The following is a 24269-nucleotide window of genomic DNA, read 5'->3' on the forward strand; positions in this document are numbered from 1 at the left end:
TTGAAAGCATTGCTCTGCATTTTTTGTTTTAAAAATGTGAAAGCCCTGGTTAAAAAGCTCTAATGCTGATGAAAAAATGCCGAAGGAAATTCCCTAGGTAAATAAATAATAGAGCACACTAATTGGACTTAGCAAGCAATCTTATTTATTTTGGTACTCCATAGTGTTTCAGTAGTGTGTATGATACAATCTTGAGCCAGTTTGCAAAACTGTAGTAATATTCAATAATAATGACAGTAGTAATAATAATTCATCCTAAATAACCTAAGGCAGTATACTATTAGGGTGATACAATGTTTTATTCATTTATAGTACGACCTTATGCGCAAATAAGAGTCTGCTAAATCTACCTAGAGGATGGGCCCATACACATTCTCTATATTATTCATCCCTCACACTCCCTTCAAGCCTCGATTTTCCAATTCTCTCCCAATCAACAGACAGCAAACATCCTCGTAAAACCCGATAAGTATAAGCACTCATGGTTCAGACATAAAATTGTCCCAAAGAAAATTCCTAAAACGTATTCAGAGGTCAGAGCCTCTGTTCCATCTTTATTTCATCTATTCCTCCCTTAACAGCGATAAAAAAATTGTCTCGAGGGTGTGACCCATGTGGGCCACTACACCAAAAAACCCCATACGAAATAACACTTCCAATAATAGAAAAAGAACCAAAAAAGAAAGAAAAAGAAACTGGAGTGATAACCCACTCCACTCAATCATCAACAACCATCGAATTAATACGAAATACCAATAACTCAAATGTATCTAATTTTTTTTCTTTAACTCGAAAACCTAGATTAAATCGCCCAATTACATCAGTCCCCCACGAAAAATTGAATTGAATTATTATGAATTATTTAATCATCAATGATGGGGGACAGGGACACTAAACAATATTTATTAAATTGCTGGTTCCCAAACGGCGATGAATTTCCTAATGAATCATCAATGGAAATTCTTACAAATCGCCAGTTGGCCCTTGCATTTTTACCTAAGCAAGTTGATAAATCATTGCACCAATTACAGTCATTAAGATGCAGTTCCCAGAGGTCACAAAAATTACTTACAAAATCAACAATTTACTCAAGAAGATCAAACAATCATTCTTAATAAAAAAAATACCACCTTAAATTTATTGTCATCTATGTTGGGATGGAGATAGGTGAGCGAATCGATAAGTTCGAAGCAGGTGGATTTCAAAATTTTCATTAATTTTTTTAATCATTTTGTTTTTAATTCGAATTGTGTGGAACTACCGTGGAAGTGAGAGCCGCTGAATGATGGATAAATTTCAAGCGACCACTGGCCCAGTGGTGGCCTCGGTCTCATTTTGTGGCTCTTTTGCATTAGCACTCGTTGATGAGGCTGATGTGTTAGGATCGTGAGCTCCTCCTGGTGTTGGAGCCACTGCTGCCCACTGAGTTGTGTAAGGAGCTGCTCGGGCTTGTCTTCTTGCTTTCCTCTTAGCACGACGCTGCTCCATCACCAGACGAAGACGACGCATCTTCCCTTTCGTTGCTTCGTTCTCCTTCGAGAGCTCTTCTGCAATTTATTTATCATCCACAGTGAGAAATAAATATTAAATATTTTAAATATTTCAATGGCAATAAAATCGTAAAGCAAGACGAGTGGACTTTTAATTTCGTTAAACATCAATTCCCCTCGAAATTGTTTAATTTTTCGAGATGAATCTGTAATTAAGAAGAATTTCCAAATGCCATTCATTTCACTCGACCACTTGCGGCAATGAGTAATTGTCAAGAACCTTTCTTTATTGTTTTCATTAGAATAGCTCCGTTGACATTTCTCATCGAAATGGGTCATTATAAAGTTGAGAGTCGTTAAAGACGAAATTATTTTAATGATTAATCCATTCAGGGAAAGGATGGAAGACATTTTTTTAGGAATTCATTAAAGTGAATGTAAAGTTGGAAATGCTGGAGATATTTAATTTTTGAGGTGGAATACAAACCCATGGAATAAGTGGATGTATTCTCCGGAGGATTCTCGACGGTTTGGCCCCCGGCTGCTGTGGAACTGCCAGGCAACTGCTGGCGACCACTGGAATGTCTGTGATGATGTGATGATCTGTAGTAGCCAACACTCGTGACTCCTGACGCCGGTGTTGCACAGAGTAGATCGTTCAAGATGTGAATGATTGTGCTTATGTCACGTTTTGGGCGTCCATTGCGATCCTGGAGGGCTGGGTTCAGAGTACCACTGAAGGTCCCCGAATAAACGCCCTTTCCATGGTGATGCATGCTCTCGATTATTGCACCTTGTCTGCGTCGTGCATGTTCCTGACGAAAGTCACAGACAAAAGTCAATATTTCGCGCTGTAATTTTGGCATTTAATGATAATTATCGACAGTAAGGGCAGGCGCACGTGGAATTATTCATCTCGATTGGATATTTTCGTTAAATTCATTAATGAAACAGTGAATGAGTCAATTACAGAGAACATTTTTTGGTGAATATTGTCATCATCGAGATAACTCGGTATTCACGCAAGTGAGAAAAATTTATTTAACCTGTTATCTTTCGAAAACAAGTTCATTAAGTTTATAATCATAAAAGTTTGAGAGATTTATTTAATGACAATATTTTTCTAAATAAGTCAATGGTAAATGAGTTTATCATGTGAAAATAATGTTTTACCCAAGACTCGATCTCTGTAAGACGGAGAAATATCTGGGGAATAGAAAATATCTCAATCTGCCACAGTGCACCCTATACCCGGAAAAAAAGTATAAAAACACAGGCTGGGGAGCTGGCTTCGGTAAATATACCTCGGCGAGGTCGACCCGCGAGGTAAGTACCTCAGAAGACAGCTGCTTGAGTTTCTGCGTGAGATTCCTCGATGCCTCAGCAAGTGCCCTAGTGTCCAAAGTGGCAGTGGTAACTCTTTCGCTTCCACCCAACCCACCACTGGATCCACTGCTCTGCGGACTTCCCTCACAGCCAGAGCTGTCCTCCTGGTGATAACGATGATGCCCCATGAAACAAATCTTCTTCTTTGGTGGTGTATAGGACCTGGTGTCCTGGCCCTGCTGATTGGGCGTTGGTGATGGCGGTGGTGTCTCATTGAGGCTTGAGGTAGCTTGATGGTTCTCACACGAGACCTGTTTGTTTCTCGGATGATAATGGTAATGATGATGATGGTGATGATGATGGTGATGATGGTGATGATGATTGTGTCGATAGTGGGAGAAGGGTCGACGATTCCAGAAGAGTCTAGAGGAATTTGATGAGTCTGGAGCGGCACTATTGTCACACTGACTCGAGGACGAGGACGAGGGCGTTGACGACATTGAGCGATCACTCGTGCAGGGATTAGTTGTCGTTGTGGCGGTCGACAGGCTCGGGCTACAACTTGCTGCCTGTAGAGCTGACGCCAAGCTGCTTATCAATGACGATGTGGTACCACTGCCACTCTGTTTTGTGATTCTCATGCTCCTTGCAAGATGCTCACCACTTCGTCTCTGTGAGCTTGTATCATTTGTGCTTGATACTGAAGATGTTGATGCTGGAGATGATGATGACGATGATGATGTCGTGGTACCACATGCACCGATTGTATCGCTTCTATCACTGGTGGTCTGGGGTGGGCGTTGCACACCAGACTGGCCTGGAGCACCAACTGGTGTGGTCGGTGTCACTGTTGACAGTTGCAGCTGAATTAACATCATCTGATCACCCAGTCGCATTGTCAGGTTCAAGGGGGCTATCCCAGACAGGAAGTCGTTCACCTGGGAATCATTCAGCGACTCCAGTGCCTGCATTACACTCTGCTCTGGGCGTTGTCCCTGGAAAATAAATAATATTGTCGTGTTAAATGGGATGGGAGAGAATGGAGTTTTCGTTGTGTTCAGGGACAATGAGGTGGGTTATTGTGGATCTCTGAATGAGCGGGAGACCTTGCAAGTGGGGCCAAGGCGCGGGGAAATATTACGGATATTTTTTTGAATTATCCTCGGATAAATTGAATGTTTGGGGAGAGAATGGAAATACGTTGCTTTTTTTTTTACAATTGTTCGGCAAAAGGGACCCTCTTTGATTGTGATAATGGAGAACTTTTTTTTTATTGTTACCTCAAGCAGCAACTGGCGAACTAGCGATCTAAACATTTTTTTTCCTTGTAACTCTGACTGTGAAAAATGTGAAAGAAGTGAAAAATTTTCAATATCCCACTGTAATTACGAGGGACTTTAAAATTTATAATTCAACTAATAGAATTGAGAAAAATTCAGATGATTTCATCACTATTTGTTCATTCATTCCAATTTCAATTGCAATGTCAGCACAGAAATAAAACCAACCGACAGCTTCTAAAATAGAAAAATTTTGATCATATGAAAATGCAGCGGTGGTAGGGCATCATTCAGCAACAGGAGAATGGACAAGTGTTCATCTTCCTCGAGGGATTTTTAGTAATTAATTTCTCCCTTTTGAATAAATCCTCGTATGCACTGAATGGGGATGATTCCTGTAAATGTTCGGTGGAAAAAAAAAGAGATCGAATCCCAAGAAGACCCTGAGTCGGAGGAAACCTCGCGGTTCAGCGAAGCTCCACCGTTACTCTCCTACCGGGGCATTTCTGGGTGATCACTTGGCCATCCCTATGTAACTTCCCCGAACACCTAACGGACTTCCTTTATACTTTAAAGCTTCGCCTAATTCGATTTACAAACCTTCATATTCATTCATTACGATATTGAATTGCGACAATGATGTTGAGATTCTTATCATTCATTCCCATCAGTAATTAATCGTAATTCCACCGCAATTCCTCTAGTTAAGAATTATTTTCCTTATTCTATTTTTGCAATTCACGAAGGCTATCACCGCTTCATTTATTTTTATAACAAAAATATTCCAATCGTTTAAACCACCGAAAATAAAATTTTTCTTCGGTGCAATCGGTTTCTGATGAAAATCTCAATATGAAAAATTTTCTGGGGACTGCAGAAAATTATTTTCAAAGTGAGAAATTTTCTGATGCTTTGACAATTATTTCTTGAAGAGGAAAATGTATTTTATGTTGAGCCCTTAAATATTTTTCAATTGCTACAAATGAAAAATGAAATATTCCCTGACAAAAAAAATTTCAAAAGATTCTATACTCGCCCCCAGCATGAGAACAATCTATTCACAACAAGAATACAATTCATCAAATCAAGTCTAGTTGACTAAATTTACCCAATTATTTTCAAGATAAAAATTTAATATATATTACAATAGGAAATGCCTTGACCCGATTGAAGAATTAGCTTTCACGTCCACAAATTTTCGTTAATCTTCAGGACAACCTGACAATTTCCGAAAGAAATCCAACGAAAGGGTTATTATTATATTCTCTCGCGGAAAATCTAATCTCTTGGATTTTGTACCCATGAGATTATGGATGGAAGTACAGACGGTACATGACAGAATAAAATTTATTCGTGAGCGTGGAAAATGCAACCTGCTGTCTCTGGGTATTTCATGTCCAAGTGATGCGTCCCACGTGTCACATCCCGGGGGCACCAATTAAATACTCAATGGTCTAGGGGAAATAGATGAGGGGGAAAAAAGGGGGGACGACAGTGTGGAGCCAGTGAGCTATGGACCCGAGGCTTTTTCAACCCCACCCACGTTATCTAGATCTCGTTGCTATAGATGCTTGAGCTGAATTGAGCATTGAGAACTGTAACCCCCTCGTCTGGTTGGACCCCTGGTGGGGAAAACCGACCCTCGGTGGGATCGCCATACCCTGGCCAACACGGCAACACGGCAACACTGCCACATATCCACAAATCCCAGTCTCTCCTTCCATTCGTCCAACCCTGGGAGATTGTCATTTTCGATGGGTGATTAGCTTTCCTCCAGAGGCATTACCATGATAATGTCGTGAGACGTGTCCAGGAGATTTTCGACGAATTTGCATCCACTGATTCACCCCCCCTTTTTTATGAATCCTGATCCTTTCAGGCAAAATTACCGGTTTTTTCAGTCTTCCCACAAATTATTCAATGACAAAATGGTATACGATAAGTGAATTTTTTTAAGACCAGTCTTTAAGACAAGTCCGTAACTCGAAATTGAGGGAACATAGCGAATTTTTTATCGAAACATTTTTTATAGAAAATTATGAGAGCTATGAAAAGGGTCATTTTGAAAAAATCGTTATCTTTCCCCAATTTCGAGATATTGGGCAAAAACTGGCGCCGAAAAAAAATCATAGTTCACCACTTCGCTACAGTGATCATTATTTCATGACTCTCAAAATGGGAATCAATAATTTGCAGGAAAAATTTGAAAAACGTAAATTTTGATTAAAAGTTTGTCGAACATTCTTAAAGATCCATTACGATCAATACCGGAGTGAAAGAATTTGAGAACAATCCCGAGAATAATGAGTGTACGAGAGAAAGAATGGATTGAGCCCGATTGTTGTTTGATGATATTGAGAGAACGAGTCACGAGGGTGACGATAAGGACCTGCAACGTTGCCAGAACCAGCCAGAAGAGGATATTTCCCACGAGGCGATGCTACGTGACCGATGGTGACCGCTTGGATTTTGGGCCCCACCATAAGACCCTTCTCCTCACAATAGAATTATTTCTCATTCATCTGCATAATAATCCTCGAGCTCATGCTCCACACGCCATGAACCTCAGAAATCAATAAATTTCTCCTTCTTTCCCCAAATTTACAGTTTACCCTGCTATTTTCTCTTCCCCTCCCTTTCTCCAAGAACCCCTCACCACTCCATATTATTTCTAAATTATTCGAGAACCCCTAAATTGACATAAAAAAATTATTCTTGCATTATATAATTATTTAATTATTTAATGACTGAAAAATTCCTTGATCGTGCGATAATTTTCTTGCGATTTTCCTAAATTTGAAAGAAAATTTGATTAAATTTTGTGAAAATGAAATTTATTGAAATATGAAATTGAGAATTAAATAAATGATATCATGACCGAGAAACCAAGTGACCTGACCGATAGGTCCGTATGCCATAGCTAACGGTGTTTATCCAGAGCATTGCGATATGCGTTCATCTTCCGCTCCAGTCTAGTATTGTTTGAGAGCACATGTCTACCTCCTGGTTTATCACACTCAGCCTTGAATGATATAAGAAGATTATTGTTTCGAGATACTCGCTGTCCTATTTATACAACAACCGGTGTGATAATTCAGTGATGGTAAATTCAGCGAGTTCCTAGCAATACCAATCTCTTGCAAATTTTTTACGAATATCTTCTCCCATATCCATAAAAAATAAATTATATCATCCAGAAGAACATCTATGAATCTTCCTAAATCGTCAACATAAAAATCTCCGCCTTTGCTTCTTTTCCTAACTTTTATTAATTTAAAAAAAGACCTCGTGATAGTTCCCCCTGAAGTCAATAATTTTTTGGATGAATAAGTTTTGGATGAGTTTTCAAAATAAATGTATAATCAATAAATAAAAAATAGATATAACAATTGATTAATAGAAATCGACTCCGCAGTCACAACCAACGAGAGAAAGGGTTTCTCCATTCAAGAAAAGATTGATCCTGACCGCAATTTCTCAATATAATATTTCCTTGACCTATCCATTACTTAAGGATGTAGGATTGTGAAACATCCAGATAAATAGGCGAAATGCTTCACCTGCTGTTCTCCACAGCAGTGATATGACACTAGTAAAATCATCTTGATGTAAGTGGATTCATCCTCAGAGTCAATACCAGTAGCAGTCTTCGGAGAATTATTTTAAACTCCATGTCCCTGGATTAGTAAATAGGTAATAAATCCGATATTCCAAGAACAGCCTTCCTTTATCCGCTATTATGGAATTCTCTTATTTTCCGAGTCATTTATTGCCTGATGAATTTCTACGATATATGCATTGTGACGTATCATTATTTTCTGTTGTAAGTCAACAGAATTATCACGACACTCAAATGGCGATGATGGTCTCGTTCCTTTGAATGCTCTTGGCGTATTATCTCCAACAAAAACCCGTATCATTCACGTGGTGATGTCACACCGATGGAGGAAAAATCATTCGCAATGAGGACTTGCCACGGAAATCTATTGATACCGCTTTTTTTTTTTTTAAATCGAGGAAACGCATTTGAATGAATTTTTCCCATTTTTCCTCGGCGATCCGCAACTGATTGTCGGGTTATTCCATTTCATTGTACATCAAAGTCGACTCCATCGATTAATTACAAATAATTAATGGTAAAAAATTATCTTCAATGATTCTGTTTGTGAAAATCATACAGAATTTTTTTATTGTTGTTCTGATAAATATCTTGTCAAATTCTTTTAATTGACGTGTCGCTGTTTATCACTTTGGGACAGATTCAACGATTTTTCCTCGTATTTTTTAGTCGTTTTAAGTTCACCGCATGATAATTTAATAAAGATGCAGTTGTTCTCCCTTTAATGTTGTAAATTATGGTGTTTTTTTTTCAGATAATTAACCGAAATTTATGGCCTCCAGATTCGTTTTCCCCCATAAAAAAAAAATCCATAAAAGCCTTACCATAAGCCCAGTTTCCACGCTGGGGAGAAGAGTCAATCGGCTGCCATTCTGCAGACGATTTTCCTTGAGTGTACCTTCCCTCAGCTGTCTGGAAATATTCAACAAAGAGCGTTAGTTTTCTCCAACGTATTTTTCTTTTTTAAAAAAACCTGACCCGAAGATGAATTGGGCGATAAAATCTAAAAGCCTCCGCTCAGCTCTTCCCCTCACAAAAAAAAAACATGAAAAATGGAATACATTTTGTAGGTGGTTTCTGTAAAGCCCCATACGGTCAGGTTTTCGAATATTATCCTCTCCGCAAGAAAAAAAGAGAGACGAGAAAGAAATGAACGGAAATCATCTAGAATATGTGAACGATTTCCCCGTTTCTTCAATTTTTAGATATTCAACAAAAGGAGAAATGAATGCATAAATTTTGAACAATGCGTGGGAAATAAATAAATTCATCAGTTTTACTGAATTCTCGGTAGTTCAAGTGTTTTCCTGAATGAAATTGTTCGGTTATATCTGGAATAATTGTATCGAGAGCGAAAAACAGAAGTTGAATATTGCAACTTTTTACTTTCATTCAATCGACCAGTTCTCCATCCATTCTGTATGGAGCTATCGAGCTTTAAAGTTCATTCATTAAAAGCCACTCGCCACAAATACTCCGAATTCTCCGATTTTCAGGGCTCATTTTCCCCATTTTTTCCATTCCCCCCAAACAAAACCTGTCTGACGGCTCAGGTGGTTCATAATTACCCCCACAACATGCCCATCTGTCAAAAAAAAAGACGTAAAGCATTAAATGAGCAACGAAAACATTGCGCAGTCGCAGAATAGCTGGAACGAAGGGCGAAAAAATATATTCACATCCCCCGGTTCAACACGAAGCCATTTACCCACCAGACACCGCCCCCAACGCAATTGAAAATTCCCCGAGAATTATTTAAACAAATAAAAACAGCAGATGCCCAAACAGCGAAATCGAATAACTCGACTCAACCCTTCAGCGAGTTTTCCGAAAATATCTCCGAAACTGAAAGCAATCGCGTCATTTCAGTAATTAGCTTTTTCGTAGTTCTCAATTAGCTCTACATAAAACATCTTATCTAAAATTTCACTATCTCCTTTAACCCATCCGGAATATATCGTCGAAAAACTCAAGGGGTTTTACCAGTTGAGTTCTCCATTGGAGAAGCCATTTCTCTGACATGCAAAATAATTTTTAAAAATAAATTCCCAGATGGTTAAAGACTGATAATACCAAGAATTCTAAATAGATTAATTTGAGTGCAAGTGGTTTTTTAAATTTTATCCACTTGTTATTGAAGAATTAATATTTATAATATTTATAAAATGTAGAAAATGTATTTACTGTGATTGGTTTAATATCTTAATATTTCAACTTAACATCTCTTCGAAATTGATGTGTTATTTATTATAGCTGGGGTTAAAGTGTATATGTAATATATAATATATATATATATCTGTGCCTCAACACTTGCATTCACCGAGTGAATTGGACCCCAGAACCTCGCACTCGTACACCGGCTCCTGACCGACCCTAGACGTCCTTGATGCCTCCGACCCTCACAATTACTACAGAAGCAAGAATACTCTTGTAGAATCCCACATCATGGAAAACAAATGACTACCGAAAGGAACCATCCGAAATTTTCAATAAAATTTCCATCGCAACTGAAATAAATATTTCGTAAAAATGTCGGAATGAAAATATTTCGTAATAATGCAATTTCATGTGAAGCCAGCAACCGAAGAAAAATCGGTCTCCGATTTTGTCTGCGAGACATCAATCCCTTTCGATCGCTGATTTCACGTGAAATTGTGCAATAGTGAAGTTAAACAATTGTAAAACAATTAAAACTGATGTTTGTTTACTTTTTATTTTGATATTTCGTGAGCGGATGGGGACTTCCATTGAAATCAACAAAAATGAAATGAAAAAGTAAAAGACCATGAGACAAGTGGTCCAGAAGTTGGTCCTTTGGCTTTTGAAATCAGCGTATGAGTCAAAAATGCAGATGGAAATGGCTTTCAAGTGGAACTCAATGAGCAGTTGAAGTTGAAAGGACTTCACTGAGAACATTGCAGCGAGATGACACATTTCGGAAATGCATTCTACTTCAAGTCTCTCAGGACATCTATAGGAACATGACGAAGAGAAATTCTCTACAAAAATTCTGGTGCAACTTGACAACTCGCAATTTACCGAATAATCCTAGTGCCATTGAGGAAAAATTTCTGGTTATTTATAGTAAATCACGTGGAAGCCCTAAACAGATGATTAATTTTAAAAACTTGGAAATTCAGCGATAAATCCAAAACTAATGGACATATCGAAATTTTTGTAAGGACCATTTTTGCAGCTGTCAATTAGTTCTCGAAAAAAGATTTTCACAAAGATTTCATGATTTCCGTTATTTTGGAAGATATTGTCGAAAGAGTTATTGAACGTCAATATAATTTGACGGAATGAAATCAGTATTATTCGGTACTTGTTTGTTATTCGTTTGTTATAGAATTGTTTAATGAAACACTTCCAATTTTGGAAACATTTCCACGGACAATTCACGCAGTAATTAATGATCTAATTAATTCCGTTTGTACGTTTCTGTATTTTTAGTTGAATTTATCGGATGTTTCTCGCGTGTCGTTGGGATTTGAGAGGTGGCGAGATTTTGTAAAAACCGAAATAAGAATTCTGGAAAATGGAGAATTTCCTTAGGTCCCAGGTACCACGGACATCGTCATGGTAATAACGGTAACATAACCGTAAATCCCAGGGTCCGGACAAACGGCCAACTGTATATTCACCGGTCGTGCTAACCAGAATTCAACATTTACAGGTTATTATTAATTAATTACGAATGCATTTTTCAATGGGGGAAAGCCGATGGAGAGACGGAGGGAATGTAATTGGATATCTCTCGATAAATATTTAAAAAACCTTACTTTCCCTTCTTCATAACTGCAATCGAAATCATTCAAATTTAAATAAAGGAACGTTTTCACTTCTACCGAATGACATTTTGTATATTTTTCTCTTGCGTCATTCGATCATCAAAATTCAATCGAACACACGAAACGTGTTTTATTTTTGCTTACAGCGAATCGACTCGTAAAATCCTCTTCAAATCAATGACAAATATTTAATACCGAAACAACTTTGAAACATTAACAGTCGATCTTCCGAAAGGATTTTTCTGTTAATTTTTCAATTAATAAATATTTTCATATAAATTGCGTAAGAATGGGAATAAAAGAAAATTATTCAATAAATTTCTTTCAAGGTAGTATTTCTACACTGTCTTCTCAAAAATGAATTATGGAAACTGTCTAATATTCCAGAGAATCGCTTTTTCCGGCAAGAAATTAATTTATTCGACGGGGAATATTGAACAGCACCTCGAGGAAAAAATAATTTCATCATTCATGAATAGGAAAGAGTCAAATATTCGAATAATTCGGATTTTATGAGAGAGTAGAGCAATCGGACTTGCAGCTGATGAAAAAAAAATATTCAAGACAGACGTATGCGTTTCAATTTCTAGCTGAAATTTCCTGCTCATTTCCAATCATAAAATTTGTCAGTTGAATGTTGGAAGAAAAATTCATGGATAATCAGCGTCAAGCAAATTACATTTTGTAAAACAATTTTTTTTCCATTTCCTTTTCATAAATGTTGGAATATTCACGCACAGCTCTTTCATGCTTTGTTCAAAAATCACTCGACGAAGATTTACGATATACTGGGTAAAGAGTCCAGGAAAAAGACCTAATTTACGATCCGTTGTGCTCTGAACGGGAGAGGGTTTTAATCCTAAACAAATACTTTTTTAAACAAATTTTACAGAAAGAATGTGTCCTCTGAAGTCATGAACTTTATCTTGTTCTTTTCAACTACCAAAAAGGGTTTTCTCAATTTTTTCTCAATTTTTTCTCAATTTTTTCTTATTCAATATTTAAAAAGATTCGATTAAATAATTCCCTGCTTCGAGTCGCCTTTCCAATTTTATAAATACAAATTAATATGACGGATTAAATTGAATTAATAAAAATAAATGAAATTAATAGCCCAACGAATTAATTTTCTGCGAAATCCGGGGACAAATAAAAACGAATACTTGTAACGTAAATCGACGTAATTAACGATTGAATGAACTTAATGATTAGATGAATAAACAGTCGCTGAAATTTTCCACAAATTTTATGAGAGTGAATTGACCCGAACCTAGGATTTGTAGACTTTGAATAATATAAAAAATGGAGAAAAAATGGTGGACAAATGGTGGAATGGTGATACAAAACGAGACTAGAGTGGACGTCCCACTGACCTTACCTCACGATATACCATTTTGGCCATGTGCAGAGCCACTCCAAAAAAGGTGTATCGAGGTGAGTAAGATGCCAAGAAGTGGCAACGAGGCCTGGCCCATTCTGTACACACAATGTCACAGCATACACTGTATATTCCACACCATTTATACATAAGGATGACTATATGTACGCATTCAAGTAGCTTGCGAGGGGTCGAAGGACGAAACACCCAATGGAGGGAGGAGAGGAGAGATAGCTTGAGCAAACCAGAGGTGAAAGAGAGAGATGTGAATAAAGTAGCATTAACCATCACCACTACAACCCCAATCGGCTTTAGTCTCTCATCTTCGATCCATTCCCCTCCGAAGGACCCTCTCTCTTTTTAGGACCTTTATTCGGCCACTCTTTTCAGAACCTTTTCACCACTGTCGAGAATTTCTCTCCTCCAATTCTACCACAGAACAAGTCAATTTCCATATTTTCCACCAATTCAACCGGATTCAACTTTACTCAGAAATAATTTCCCTGCAAATATTATTCTATTCCTATTTTCCATTTCGTCGGATTTTTTTACGATTTTTTATTAATACGAGAAATATTTCTGGATGGATTCTAATGTTTTTAGCAGTGGAGTGGAAATCATTGTGAATATTATTATTGTTAATAATAATTTCATGAAATTTATGACGAGTTTTGGTCAAAAAGGAGGAAAAAGTGATTTTCCGAATTGAATAGAAGAAATAATTCAAATGAGTCACCCCAGATTTACTGTAAAAATGTAAATATTTGAGATTGTGACATGGAATAAGAGCGTGATAATCCCTGTTAGAATTGTACCGCAGAATAACTCATTTCCGGTCGACCTAACGTGAAGATGAAAAAACAAGCGTCAACGCAACACGAAATCCTCCGTGAAATGAATGAGATTATCTCTTTAATCTGTTCAACCGGGTGATTTGAAATATCTTCCATGCGATAAAATTATTGGAATTTATTTAAAGTCCAGACACCATCAGGTTGTAAAAGGGTAAAAGATGAAAAGAGTGGCTTGGACGTACATATAGAAAATTTTGCCCGACTGATGCCCAGTGTGACGCACACAAATGGAGTAGCATGAGGGTGCAGAAATGAGAGAGATGGATTTAAAATGGTGAAAGAGAGACGAGGAGATCCTGTCTCGTGGTGAGTCTGTCTCGAAATACCTTACCCGACCACGAGAGCAGTCTCCCAGACCCCTATTCCACAGCCCCATGTATTCTACCCAATGTATCTGTATTTATCTCCCTTTTTTTTTTCATTTTTTATTTTTATCGCTTTCTCTCTTACTCCAAGGCCCCTGGGATCATGTACACGCTGGATAAAAAGTTCTTTTTTCCCTGAGAATCATTTCTGAAAATGGAAGTCCCTTCAATGAAAATTATCATGAAAAATATTTTTAAAAGAGAAGAATCCTCAATTTGTTATTTTATTTGTTATTTGTTGAGGGATGAACGAAGATGAATGCCGTGGGTGAGTTTTTTATTGTCATTTTTGATTGATTAATATTGATTTGAGGGCAAGTACCAGGAGAGATCATTTGGAGGTAATTTAATCCTCTCGAAAAAAATCCCTTTGAGGTTTTCACCTTAAATCGATGATTTTCGAGATGAATTGATCGTTCCGGGGAATATGGGGTGAATGCTCGGTCTCAGGTGACAAGCTACTGACTTGATCTGAACTTATTGTGAAGAGGAAAATTGCATTTGAAAATTACTTTCTGGGTTCTAGGGGAGAGAATTTAGTTTTTTTCATATTTATCCGCATTCACCGGGATTTCTACTCAAGTTGAGAGTGGATTCAATCGAATTTTAGATTTGTCAACTCAAAATTAACTTGAAATAAATTTTTAATTTCAGCTACATCCCTCATGAAATTTGGCAATAGAAAAAACAATTATTTAACGAAAATAAATTATTCATAGGCCAAATTTGATTCCATTCTCGGGATATTTCTTCAGAGTTGAAAGGACCACGGAAATTATAAAAATCCTATTGTCCCGGAGAAACCGAAAACATTATCAGAACCGTTGGACTCCACCTCCTTTCAAATCCAATTCCATTTTTTATCATTAATGACGTATTCATCGCCGAGTGGTTGAGAATATCCCTTGAAAAATGTTCCTGATACTTTCCTTTTGACCCAAAAGATAGAAATCGGCTTTTCCCCATTGAATTGTGTAATTACTACCAGAGTAAGTCAATTATGAGTGAAATATCAGATACGAAAAAACCTGACATTTAGTTCTCCAGTCCTTCGTCACCTAGATAATTTCATACCACTAATATGTAAGAACTCCAATTACTATTCAGTTCCTGCGTTTTCCAGCTCCAATTTTCCTATTTCCTTTACGTAGATCCAGTAAAATTATAAAACAAAATGAAAGTCAAGCAATTCAATAGATTTTGAGGATTGACGAATGTCGCATTGTTGAAATAATTAAACTCTTACAAAAAGGTTTATTATTCTCATAATAATAAATCCGGATTAAAGCAGTAAAACTAAATCAACATTTTTTCGAGGCCAGTTTTTCTCCAATATCTCAGAACCGACGAAAGATATCAATATCTTATCCTGAACCTTTATTGCGGAGAAAAATGAAATCTACAATAAGTATATCCCCCAAAAAATCCGTATCTTCGTTGGATTCCAAGATATCCTATTATCCTAACATCGACCTGACGACGAAAAAAATCACCTCCCAGTTCATAACTTCTCAACAGATATTATTCGATTTATCCCGACACCGACACTCACATCTCGACTTTTTCACCTCAAGATTGAAATTCCATTCAAAAACGATCGAAAAAAGTACGAAGAAATATCCGGAAACTCGAGCATTCCCCAAGCAAATCGAGAATTCCACGGGCATTCGTCACCGACCTGCAGATAGTAAAAAATAAACCGAATAAACGTGTCTCTCGATGCTGTTCAATACAGTGTACAGTCATCGGTGTGACCCAACCCGTACCTGAGTGTGTCTTGAGGCCTTTGGGCACTTCGGGGCGTCACAAAGGAAACGAGGCGACTCTCCAGCATACACCATCGGCAGAATTATAACCGAGCAATTGAGCTCTCAAGCCAAGCCCACCGAAGAAAAAAAGAGAAAAAAAAACTCAAAAAAAAAAAATCCCTCAACATCCCAGAATAGAGTGCGACCTCCCCCAACAAAAAACGATTATTCATCATTTTATTTAAATCGATTTCCGTACTTCTACATGTGTCGCTAATATGTCGACCTCCGTTTCACCCGACGCGTGTTCCAACGTATTCGTCGTCTTGTCCAATAGTCAATTTCCTTGGTTCGCCACCTACTGGTGCTCAGGCAATTGTACAAAAACCGAGCAACGTCTCTACCTCGGTGTCTCTTCCCTTTTTCTCTCCAATTTTTTTTTTTCTCTCACTTTTCAAATGTGGCCTAGCAGAGGAGGAGGATTGCCGGCCCCCGCTACGCCCACAAGCCCCTCTTCACCTCACCCCCTTTCCCCCCTTCCCCCCTTCACGCCCCGCAACGCCTCGCCAACGCTGTACCTCGTCGCGACGACATCGTCCAGGCCTCGGACAGCCAAAAGTGCAGGCTACGCTGATTTCTCACTCGTCTTCTTTCATCTTTTATTCTCCCCTCACCCCGTGTCTCACGTTTTCTCTCGGTTTCCGATGACGAGAGAAGTATTTTTCAAGGGAATAACTTACAGCTTTGACAGACGCAATTGATTGGTCTCACATATCAATTTTTCAGAGCCGAGGCTCATTACTCTACTCCCACAGAGATGTTTTTTTTTTAATGGAAAATTCAGAAAATTCAGAGCATCTGAGGAGTTAAAAACGGACTAACGGAGAAATCCCAGTGATTCACTGGGTTTGTAAATACGTGATGAAGAAAAACCTCGTGATTTTCAGGGAATAATAGAGCTTACTGTGAGAGCAATTTCGATAACCTTGAAATGATAATTCAGTCGAATAATGTCTTACCTCTCGCGATGAAGAAGGCAAATTCTCTCCTTAGCAACTTTGAGCCTCTTGGATATGATTTTCTTGAGGTTCTCGATGGTCTCGTTTCTCTCGACAGTGATATCGAACAATCCCCCGGTAGTAGGTGTTATACTTAAGGTTATTTGGTCATTATCAATAATGGGTATACCAACAGGCATACAGCCACACCCCGGTGGTGATGCTGGTGATGTTGGTGTTGTTAATACACCACTGGGTGGATAGTGGATATTTCTATTCTCGTGTATGTCAATAGCTTCGACACTCGATAATTTTCGACTGCTTGGACGTGGCTTGGTGGTGCAGAATGTGCCGTCATTGAATGATGTCACAGACATTGGCGCTGATACTTTGGTTGATTCAGTGTCGTGATCGCCTGTTGTTGCATTGTTTGGTGATGCACAGTGGGTATTGTTATCACTTTTATTGCCACTTGTATTATCCATTGCCGTTACGTCGGACGATGGCTGTTTTGAGCTACCGTCCATTGTTGTTGATAATGTAAACGCTTCACGACTCTCACCTTTGCACGCGCTCTCTATCCCCCTCTTTAAAAACCGCCACCCTCCCCCCAAACCCCACCGCACTGTCAGCTACGTATTCACTTATTTTCTCTCTTATTTATCAAAAATTATCTAAACGACAAACGTTGAATTGTCTGAAAATTCACTAGTCACTCACTGCGTTATCAGTCTTTGGGAGTCGGTTGTTAAAACACTGGGATCAGCATTTTGGAGGTGCTTTGGGTGAAGAGACCAACGTTATTGGTTACACTTGTCGTTTTCACGGAGTTTTTTAGCAGTCGAGGTGGGCCTTAGGGGTCTTCAGAGATTATGGGGATATGGGTGATTGATAACGTTTATATTCCGCCCACATTACCCTTTTTTTTTCATCACCCGTTAACCCCTCAACTCGTGGAAAACCCTTGCACGACTGGTCTCTGCCCTGCGCCACTGATGCCAGACGCGATTCCCACACGTCCCCCACTCCACCATCTCGTGTAGACTCGGGCCAGTGGACAGCCTTTAATGCGCCGACTATCTGGCGGGCTATTCAAATATGTAGCAACAACCTAAAGGTCGTACAAAATTCATTTTTCCAAGTCTAATGCATTCCTCATCATCAATTCTGTAACCATGTGGTAAACTAGGATAAATTAATTTTTATAGAGGCCAGTTTTTTATAGAGTAACCAATATCTCCAAACTGAAGGAAGATATCATTTTTTTTTTATGTGGATATCTTTTGTGTAGCACAAAAATTGACAATGTTCCTTCAATTCCGAGATATTGGCGAAAAATATGATAGGATAGCGGCCGTATAGCCAATGTTGCTGGAGCCATAAAAAAAAATAAACAGAAATAGGTTGTGATGGTTGAATGGTATTGTTATTGTTTTGAAACGGGACGTCATTCTTTGAATAGGATCTTTGAAGAAATTCGGGATCATTTCTTGGAATTGTGTGGGAGGTAATACAAGTTTATTTTTTTTTCGTATAATTTCTTTATTTACTATTGTCCAGCAATCTGATATAACCTTAATATTCCCATAAACTTTCTCACCCAATTTATAAACTAAATTACAATAATTATCACGTGCTTATTCAGTCCTCAGACCCTTCGACAATTTGTCGCAAGAAATATAATAACTCTTATTACGCTCATGATAATTTTCGTTTCCATATTTTGTGGCACTTTCATTAATTGCTTCGATACGTTCGAAAAACGTATCGATTATTCGGCTCCATGACTGGTATATTTTAATCGTCTACCCTACCCTGCAGCTGATTTCGGAATGTGAATGAATGTTTTAATACATTCATCCCAAAATCATAACGTAAAAACTATTGGAGGAAACATATTATTTGTATTAAGTAAAAACTCTAAATTTACAATACTTGGTTTTTAGTTTAATTGTTGTCTCGAATGTTCAACAGATTTTTAAAATCTATCAACCCTAGATAATGTGCGAATTTTATGAATTTTAGTTTAGAATGAGGAGAAAGGTGAGAAGGAGAATAAAAAAATTTGATTGTAGAAATTTGTCAATGTCTAGATTTTCATGTCTAAAATCGACATTCGTAATTGGTTGGTCTCAGGGTTAATTTCTCATTGTGTAGAGTGAAAATAAATTAATTATCTATTTCAAACTATGAGTAACGTTACTGCTTTCATGAAATTACCACTATGCATACCGCTGCTTCTCTCATTCTAATAATAAAATTCGATTTGTTAAGAATCTATCTGAATGAAAATTATAATAAAAAATAAATTTTTATTCATTCCTCAACTTTCAAATAAAGATCGGCTTAAAATCTTCTCTGGCAGCCAATATGTTTGCTATTATCAGTATTAAAAGCGTAAATTCATGAATAATGAAATGATGGTATGAATCGATTAATTTAGTGGCTAAAGTTTCACTCTACACAATTGTCAACAAGCGCCCCTTGTTCGGTATTTGTTCTTATCTAGTCGATGGACAGTGCAAGGCGGGTGTCCCATCAATTTCATCAATATTATCTACTCGATATTGAAGCTACTTTGTTTTTCTCAATCTGAGTTTCAACCGCACCTGTACACATTTGCTACTAGCCATCGGGCGCGAGCGACACGATAATTCATGATCCGAATTCTTCGGTGTCCGGATCAATTGGTTTGAATTCGAAAGATCCCCTGCCGTCCATCAGGAGGTAGTACTGAAATTATAATGAAGAATTCTGATAATCGTAATAAATTTTAAAGGTAAATTAAGGAATTGTCAATAATGCGAATATTTTCAGGATATTGTGGATATTTTGATGAGAATTAGCATTACCTCATGATGTTTCCACAAGGATCGCCTGTGGGAGACCGTGAAGAGTGTAATATTTGCCTGTCGACAATAGGAGTACATGGAGTCCTCGACGTCCATGCTCACAGCACTGGTGCACTCGTCGAGAATTGCAAATTGGGGTTTGTGGTAGAATAATCTTGCCATCTGAATATTGTAAGAAGTGGGGTAAAATTAGTATTCTTGCGAGGTGTTCTGGCCGACTGGGAAATTTTTCTTGACGTGGGTGTTGACTAATCTGATTTCACCCTCGTAAAATTTTTTTTTCCCCCCTCTACTCACAGCTATTCGTTGCTTCTCGCCTCCAGAAAGAACATCCATCCAATCAGCCACCGTATTCCATCCACCCTCGCGTTCCAGCAGATGCCCAAGCTGCACAAGGTCGAGATATTTCTGAAGATCTTCGTCCTTCGCATTTCCACGCCTCAGCATCTCTGCTTGAGTGTGGGGGTAGATAACTTGGTCTCGGAGGGTTCCGAGGGTCATGTAGGGTCTTTGTGGTATGTAAAAGAGTTTACCACTTGGTGGTTTCGTCACAGTACCACCCCACACAGGCCAGAGCTTCAAATTTTCACGAAAATCAGTGAATCAGTTTTTACAGTTGTCTCAATAATTCACAAAAATTTCAGAGCAAATTTTTCCATCTCAACTCACCTCGCCTAAAACACGGAATAGGGAGCTCTTTCCACAACCATTAGGCCCACAGACCAATACATTTATTCCAGACTTGACTTCGAAGCTCAAATCTTTGATGAGAACATCCCCGTTGGGTGTTATCAGTGGTACATGCTCAAATCTTATGATATTGTCCTTGGCAACTATTCTGCCGGATCCAGGCTTGCCAATCGATTCATTCTTTCCCTCGGCCACCATTGTCCTTTGGTATTTTCCCTCATTGAGGTCCTGCAGAACACCCCTTATTTCAGTGACACGTGCAGTGAAGCCAGCCAGTCGTGTCATTTCTCTACCAGCAAGAACAAGACGACCAATAGCTTCAGCCAACTTCACCAACATTCTGCCATTCTCGTAGTAGTGCTTGAAACGATGTTGAGAAGTGCCTCTGAGCATTGGGTGATCCTTTTGGAAGAATGGAATGCTTACAGCGTAGAAGCCAACAACAGTTGCCACATCTGAAAGTCAAAGTATTTGACTATTCTATTTTCATCCAATTGAATCTCATCTACCAGAAAATTACACTCACATTTTCCAACGAAATTGTCGACAACACCCATTGCCACTTTAAACTCTAGGAGTCCACGCAGGTGTTTGATCTGTTTGTGATGAAATGTCAACATTATAATTTTTATTGTTATTAGAAATTTCATTAATGTTTCAAGCTAATTCTTACTAATTTGTGGAAGCTAGTGAAGAGCGTCAGCTTTTCTCGATTATTTCCTCGGTAGAAAGCGATCTCTTCTGAATTCGTTATCAATCGCGAGTTTATGTGACGATATTCACCCTCCAGCCTCTGCTCCTTCGCTGTCATGGAAGCTATGGGCTTTCGGAGATGAGTGAGGAAAGTACCCGCCACCACTAGGTACGCTAACATCATTGCAGGTGTCTAGAAAAATAAAAAAAACAACATGAATCAACCAAAATAAATGAAGGAAAAACATCTCTCGCACATCCGCGCCTCAGTAAAATAATTTTGGCGGTGAATAAATTTAATGAGCGAGAGAATTAACAAAAAAAAAAAATGAAAAATAATTATAAATAAATCAATTTTACAACTCCACGAGTTTGACGTTCGACGATAAATATGCAGGAGGATTTGTATGAAAAAAATGGTAAATCACATGGATATCCTCAAACAATTTTCCGTTTCGTTTCTGAATTGATTGCTGAGTGATAAAAGGAAAATTTAATAACGTCCAGTCATAAAGACACGGCAGTGTCATAAACTTTTTTACCTGTCCACCTAAAGAAGACGTCAATCTGTAAACATAAATTCCAATATCGAGAATTGGTTTGGCAATGTTGCTGTAGAGATCAGTGCAGCTGTCGCAGAATTTATCAATATCGGTAGTGAGCAGCTGATCGGGATTGGCAATGCGTGTATCCAAATTCGTCATCTTGTAGTAGGTGAATCCCCTGGAGAATAAGTCATTTTCAATCCACTAGTACAATGCTGTTCAATGCAATTCAATATTGAGCGATGCTAATGGTCGGACGTGAATGCATAAAACATTTGCTGTCTGTCGTCTTGACCCTTCACTACATAATTTAACGATTTAAGTGTTGAAAAAATGAAGCGCTGCAACAACTTACTTTAGATACTGCTCCAGTAGATATCGAGTTATGTTCGTTCTCATCCTCAACTTCATCTCCCCAATTCCATATTTAAGTAAATTATTTACCACTGATATCTGTAAAAACAGCAGGTGAAATTTGTGATTATAATTATAATTAAAATATCATGGATAGTGAAGTTTTATCATTTTTACAGAGCGTTAGCAGAATTTTTAATAAATTAGTGGAGAGGCAGGGGGTAACGAGTTGAATTGTTCTCTGAATTTAATCGAAGAAGCTAAATATTTGTCAGCAACTTTTTCGTAAAGCGCAAATAAAGATTTATTTGTTAGGTTCAGAGATATTCCGTGGAAACTCACCTCTCAATTTAATCGACTTGGTAATCTCTTCTGTTCTGGTCAATATTTTTTTTTACGAACTGTAATTTGATGCAGAAAGTTTTAGTGAATTTTTTACTCACCGCTGGTAGTGCTGCTAAGAATGTCAGCAAGAGCTTCTTGAAACCTTTTCCATCCATATTAACAATTGCACTGAAAATTAAATTAAGACCATTTTCAAATTCTGGGAATAGGAGGAAAACAGATTTTCCCACTGGAAGCAATTTAGTCATAAAGAGTGATGAATTTTCAAAAAAAAAACATAAAGAATCGATTAGGAATTGAATGTTGAAAAGATCTACGACTTTGTATATAAAACAATAAAAATTAAACTTCAGGTTTCAAGAATTAACAACTAAAAAATTTGAACGAATTTTCATATTCTAGAAATAGAGTTTCTGAATAATTATTAAGTGATAATCGACGTAAAAATATATGTAATCGTTACAAAAGTTCTTTGCATCCTTGAGAGGAATTAACATAAAGATTCGTTCACTTAAATTAAGTTCTGAGAAAGGCAGAAAATTCGTTATTTTTCGTAAGAAATCTCATATGTTCATGAATGGTTTAGAGATAATATATTTATAAATGTAAAAAAAATCTTTCTGTAGAATTTCTATAGTTAAATGTTCACAATTCTCTGGGTATTTGAATTATTTATTTATGTAAGCCATCGTAAAATCTCTCACAATAACGGTAATTCAATATTTAATATCAGGAAAATCGATTCGGTCCGCTTCATTAGCCTTTATCTCTCCAAAACCGATTCTTAAATTATGCATACTGATTTCAATATCAATAACTCATGCCATAGAATCGTGGAATTTCCTCATTGTCACGGATGTTTTAGGAAACCCAATTTTTTCGACGTTTCATGAATGAAGTCTATAGTGAAGTCGTTAAATTTTCCGAAAATTATAAAAGTATAGTTTAATTAGGTTTACCCCTCCATTAAATTATTCATTTCATTGCTAATTATATTTTAATTATACTCCTCTATTTGTCGATAGTAAAATGGATATGAAAATATTAAAATAATTTCCTGGGATAAATTTTCATGTTTAACATTTTCATTTAACAATTATAAAAGGTAGCAAAATAATTATGAAAACTTTTGTAGATCAGAATGAACATCAATTAAATTAAATGTGAATGTACCACCAACAGGTGCTAACCAGTGCCCAAACCTCTCAGAATTTTTCAATTTACCCTTCAATAAGTGTAGTAATCCTGATCATCCACAAATCGCAGAGTGACCTTCCAACAAGTGATCCAGCAATGAGCAGGACAAATCCAGCTTCAGGAGACAATGCCCCAGGTATTCCGATTGCCAGCAGTCGATAGAGTTGTCGGAAGAAAGCGGCATCGACGTGTGCCCTGGGACCCTTGGGTTTCCCCTGCTGCAATAACAAAAGAAGATTATTAAAAAACAAAAAAAATAAATCAATCCACTGTTCAAAACACTCCACTTCCCAGTCTCCAAATACCTCATTAATGACGTACTGCACATCATTCGCCGGCCACAGAACCCTACGAAAGAGTAAAAAAAGAGAAAAACCCCATGAATTGCGCCACGAACTGTGAATTTCTCCTCGATTATCAACTAGACTTATACCTGGCTTTGGCAGTTCTTTTATTTCGTTTCCTCTTCAGCAACCAGATCAGTGCACTCAATGCAAATGCTCCAGCAGCAGTTCTCCTCGTTACGTATTTACTCAAAACTGGTGCCATAATTTTCAATGATTTTTTTTAATAAATACAAGACATTAATGACAATAAAAAAAGGTACTTGGTATTTTATGGTACAGAGGTTCACACTTTCCCACGTTAGCCCAGTGACAACGCGTGTTATCTCCACTGTGTTGTGGGACTTGGATGTTCCTGCAGTTGTGTTAATCCACCAACTTCAACTACCACTACATGAGT

The 24269-nt window shown here is 37.7% G+C and overlaps 2 protein-coding genes across 3 annotated transcripts; both read right to left on the bottom strand.

Annotated features, from left to right (window-relative positions):
* Window positions 1-122: 122 nt before the first annotated feature.
* Window positions 123-17833, bottom strand: LOC105269270 (midnolin). Of its 2 annotated transcripts, none has more exons than XM_011309395.1 (5): window positions 16871-17833; window positions 8540-8627; window positions 2825-3811; window positions 1978-2305; window positions 123-1547 (listed from the first exon to the last, which is right to left on the bottom strand). In XM_011309395.1, exons 1-5 carry the CDS (start codon window positions 17374-17376, stop codon window positions 1297-1299), a joined length of 2160 nt encoding a protein of 719 aa, XP_011307697.1. In that variant the 5' UTR covers window positions 17377-17833; the 3' UTR covers window positions 123-1296. The 2 variants fall into 2 exon arrangements, with proteins under 2 accessions (XP_011307697.1, XP_011307689.1); XM_011309387.1 differs by having other exon boundaries at window positions 2795-3811.
* A 538-nt stretch (window positions 17834-18371) lies between these two features.
* Pmp70 (ATP binding cassette subfamily D member Pmp70) lies at window positions 18372-24235 on the bottom strand. Its single transcript, XM_011309423.1, has 12 exons — window positions 23959-24235; window positions 23831-23873; window positions 23553-23743; window positions 22427-22496; window positions 21985-22082; window positions 21627-21807; window positions 21065-21277; window positions 20918-20987; window positions 20371-20846; window positions 19999-20277; window positions 19702-19863; window positions 18372-19582 (listed from the first exon to the last, which is right to left on the bottom strand). Exons 1-12 carry the CDS (start codon window positions 24072-24074, stop codon window positions 19505-19507), a joined length of 1977 nt encoding a protein of 658 aa, XP_011307725.1. The 5' UTR covers window positions 24075-24235; the 3' UTR covers window positions 18372-19504.
* Window positions 24236-24269: the final 34 nt, after the last annotated feature.

This window comes from Fopius arisanus, unplaced genomic scaffold (genome assembly GCF_000806365.1).
Source record: "Fopius arisanus strain USDA-PBARC FA_bdor unplaced genomic scaffold, ASM80636v1 scaffold00003, whole genome shotgun sequence".
NCBI lineage: Eukaryota > Metazoa > Arthropoda > Insecta > Hymenoptera > Braconidae > Fopius > Fopius arisanus.

Coding starts and splice junctions, on each gene's coding strand:
- LOC105269270 (XM_011309387.1), bottom strand. CDS start 17,376: ATGGACGGTAGCTCAAAACAGCCATCGTCCGACGTAACGGCAATGGAT. Junction 3,812..8,539: donor GCGTGGAAACTGGGCTTATG/GTAAGGCTTTTA, acceptor TTTATTTTCCAG/GGACAACGCCCAGAGCAGAG. Junction 2,306..2,794: donor CGCGGGTCGACCTCGCCGAG/GTATATTTACCG, acceptor GACTTTCGTCAG/GAACATGCACGACGCAGACA.
- Pmp70 (XM_011309423.1), bottom strand. CDS start 24,074: ATGGCACCAGTTTTGAGTAAATACGTAACGAGGAGAACTGCTGCTGGA. Junction 23,874..23,958: donor AAAAGAACTGCCAAAGCCAG/GTATAAGTCTAG, acceptor ACTCTTTCGTAG/GGTTCTGTGGCCGGCGAATG. Junction 20,988..21,064: donor TCACTAGCTTCCACAAATTA/GTAAGAATTAGC, acceptor CATCACAAACAG/ATCAAACACCTGCGTGGACT.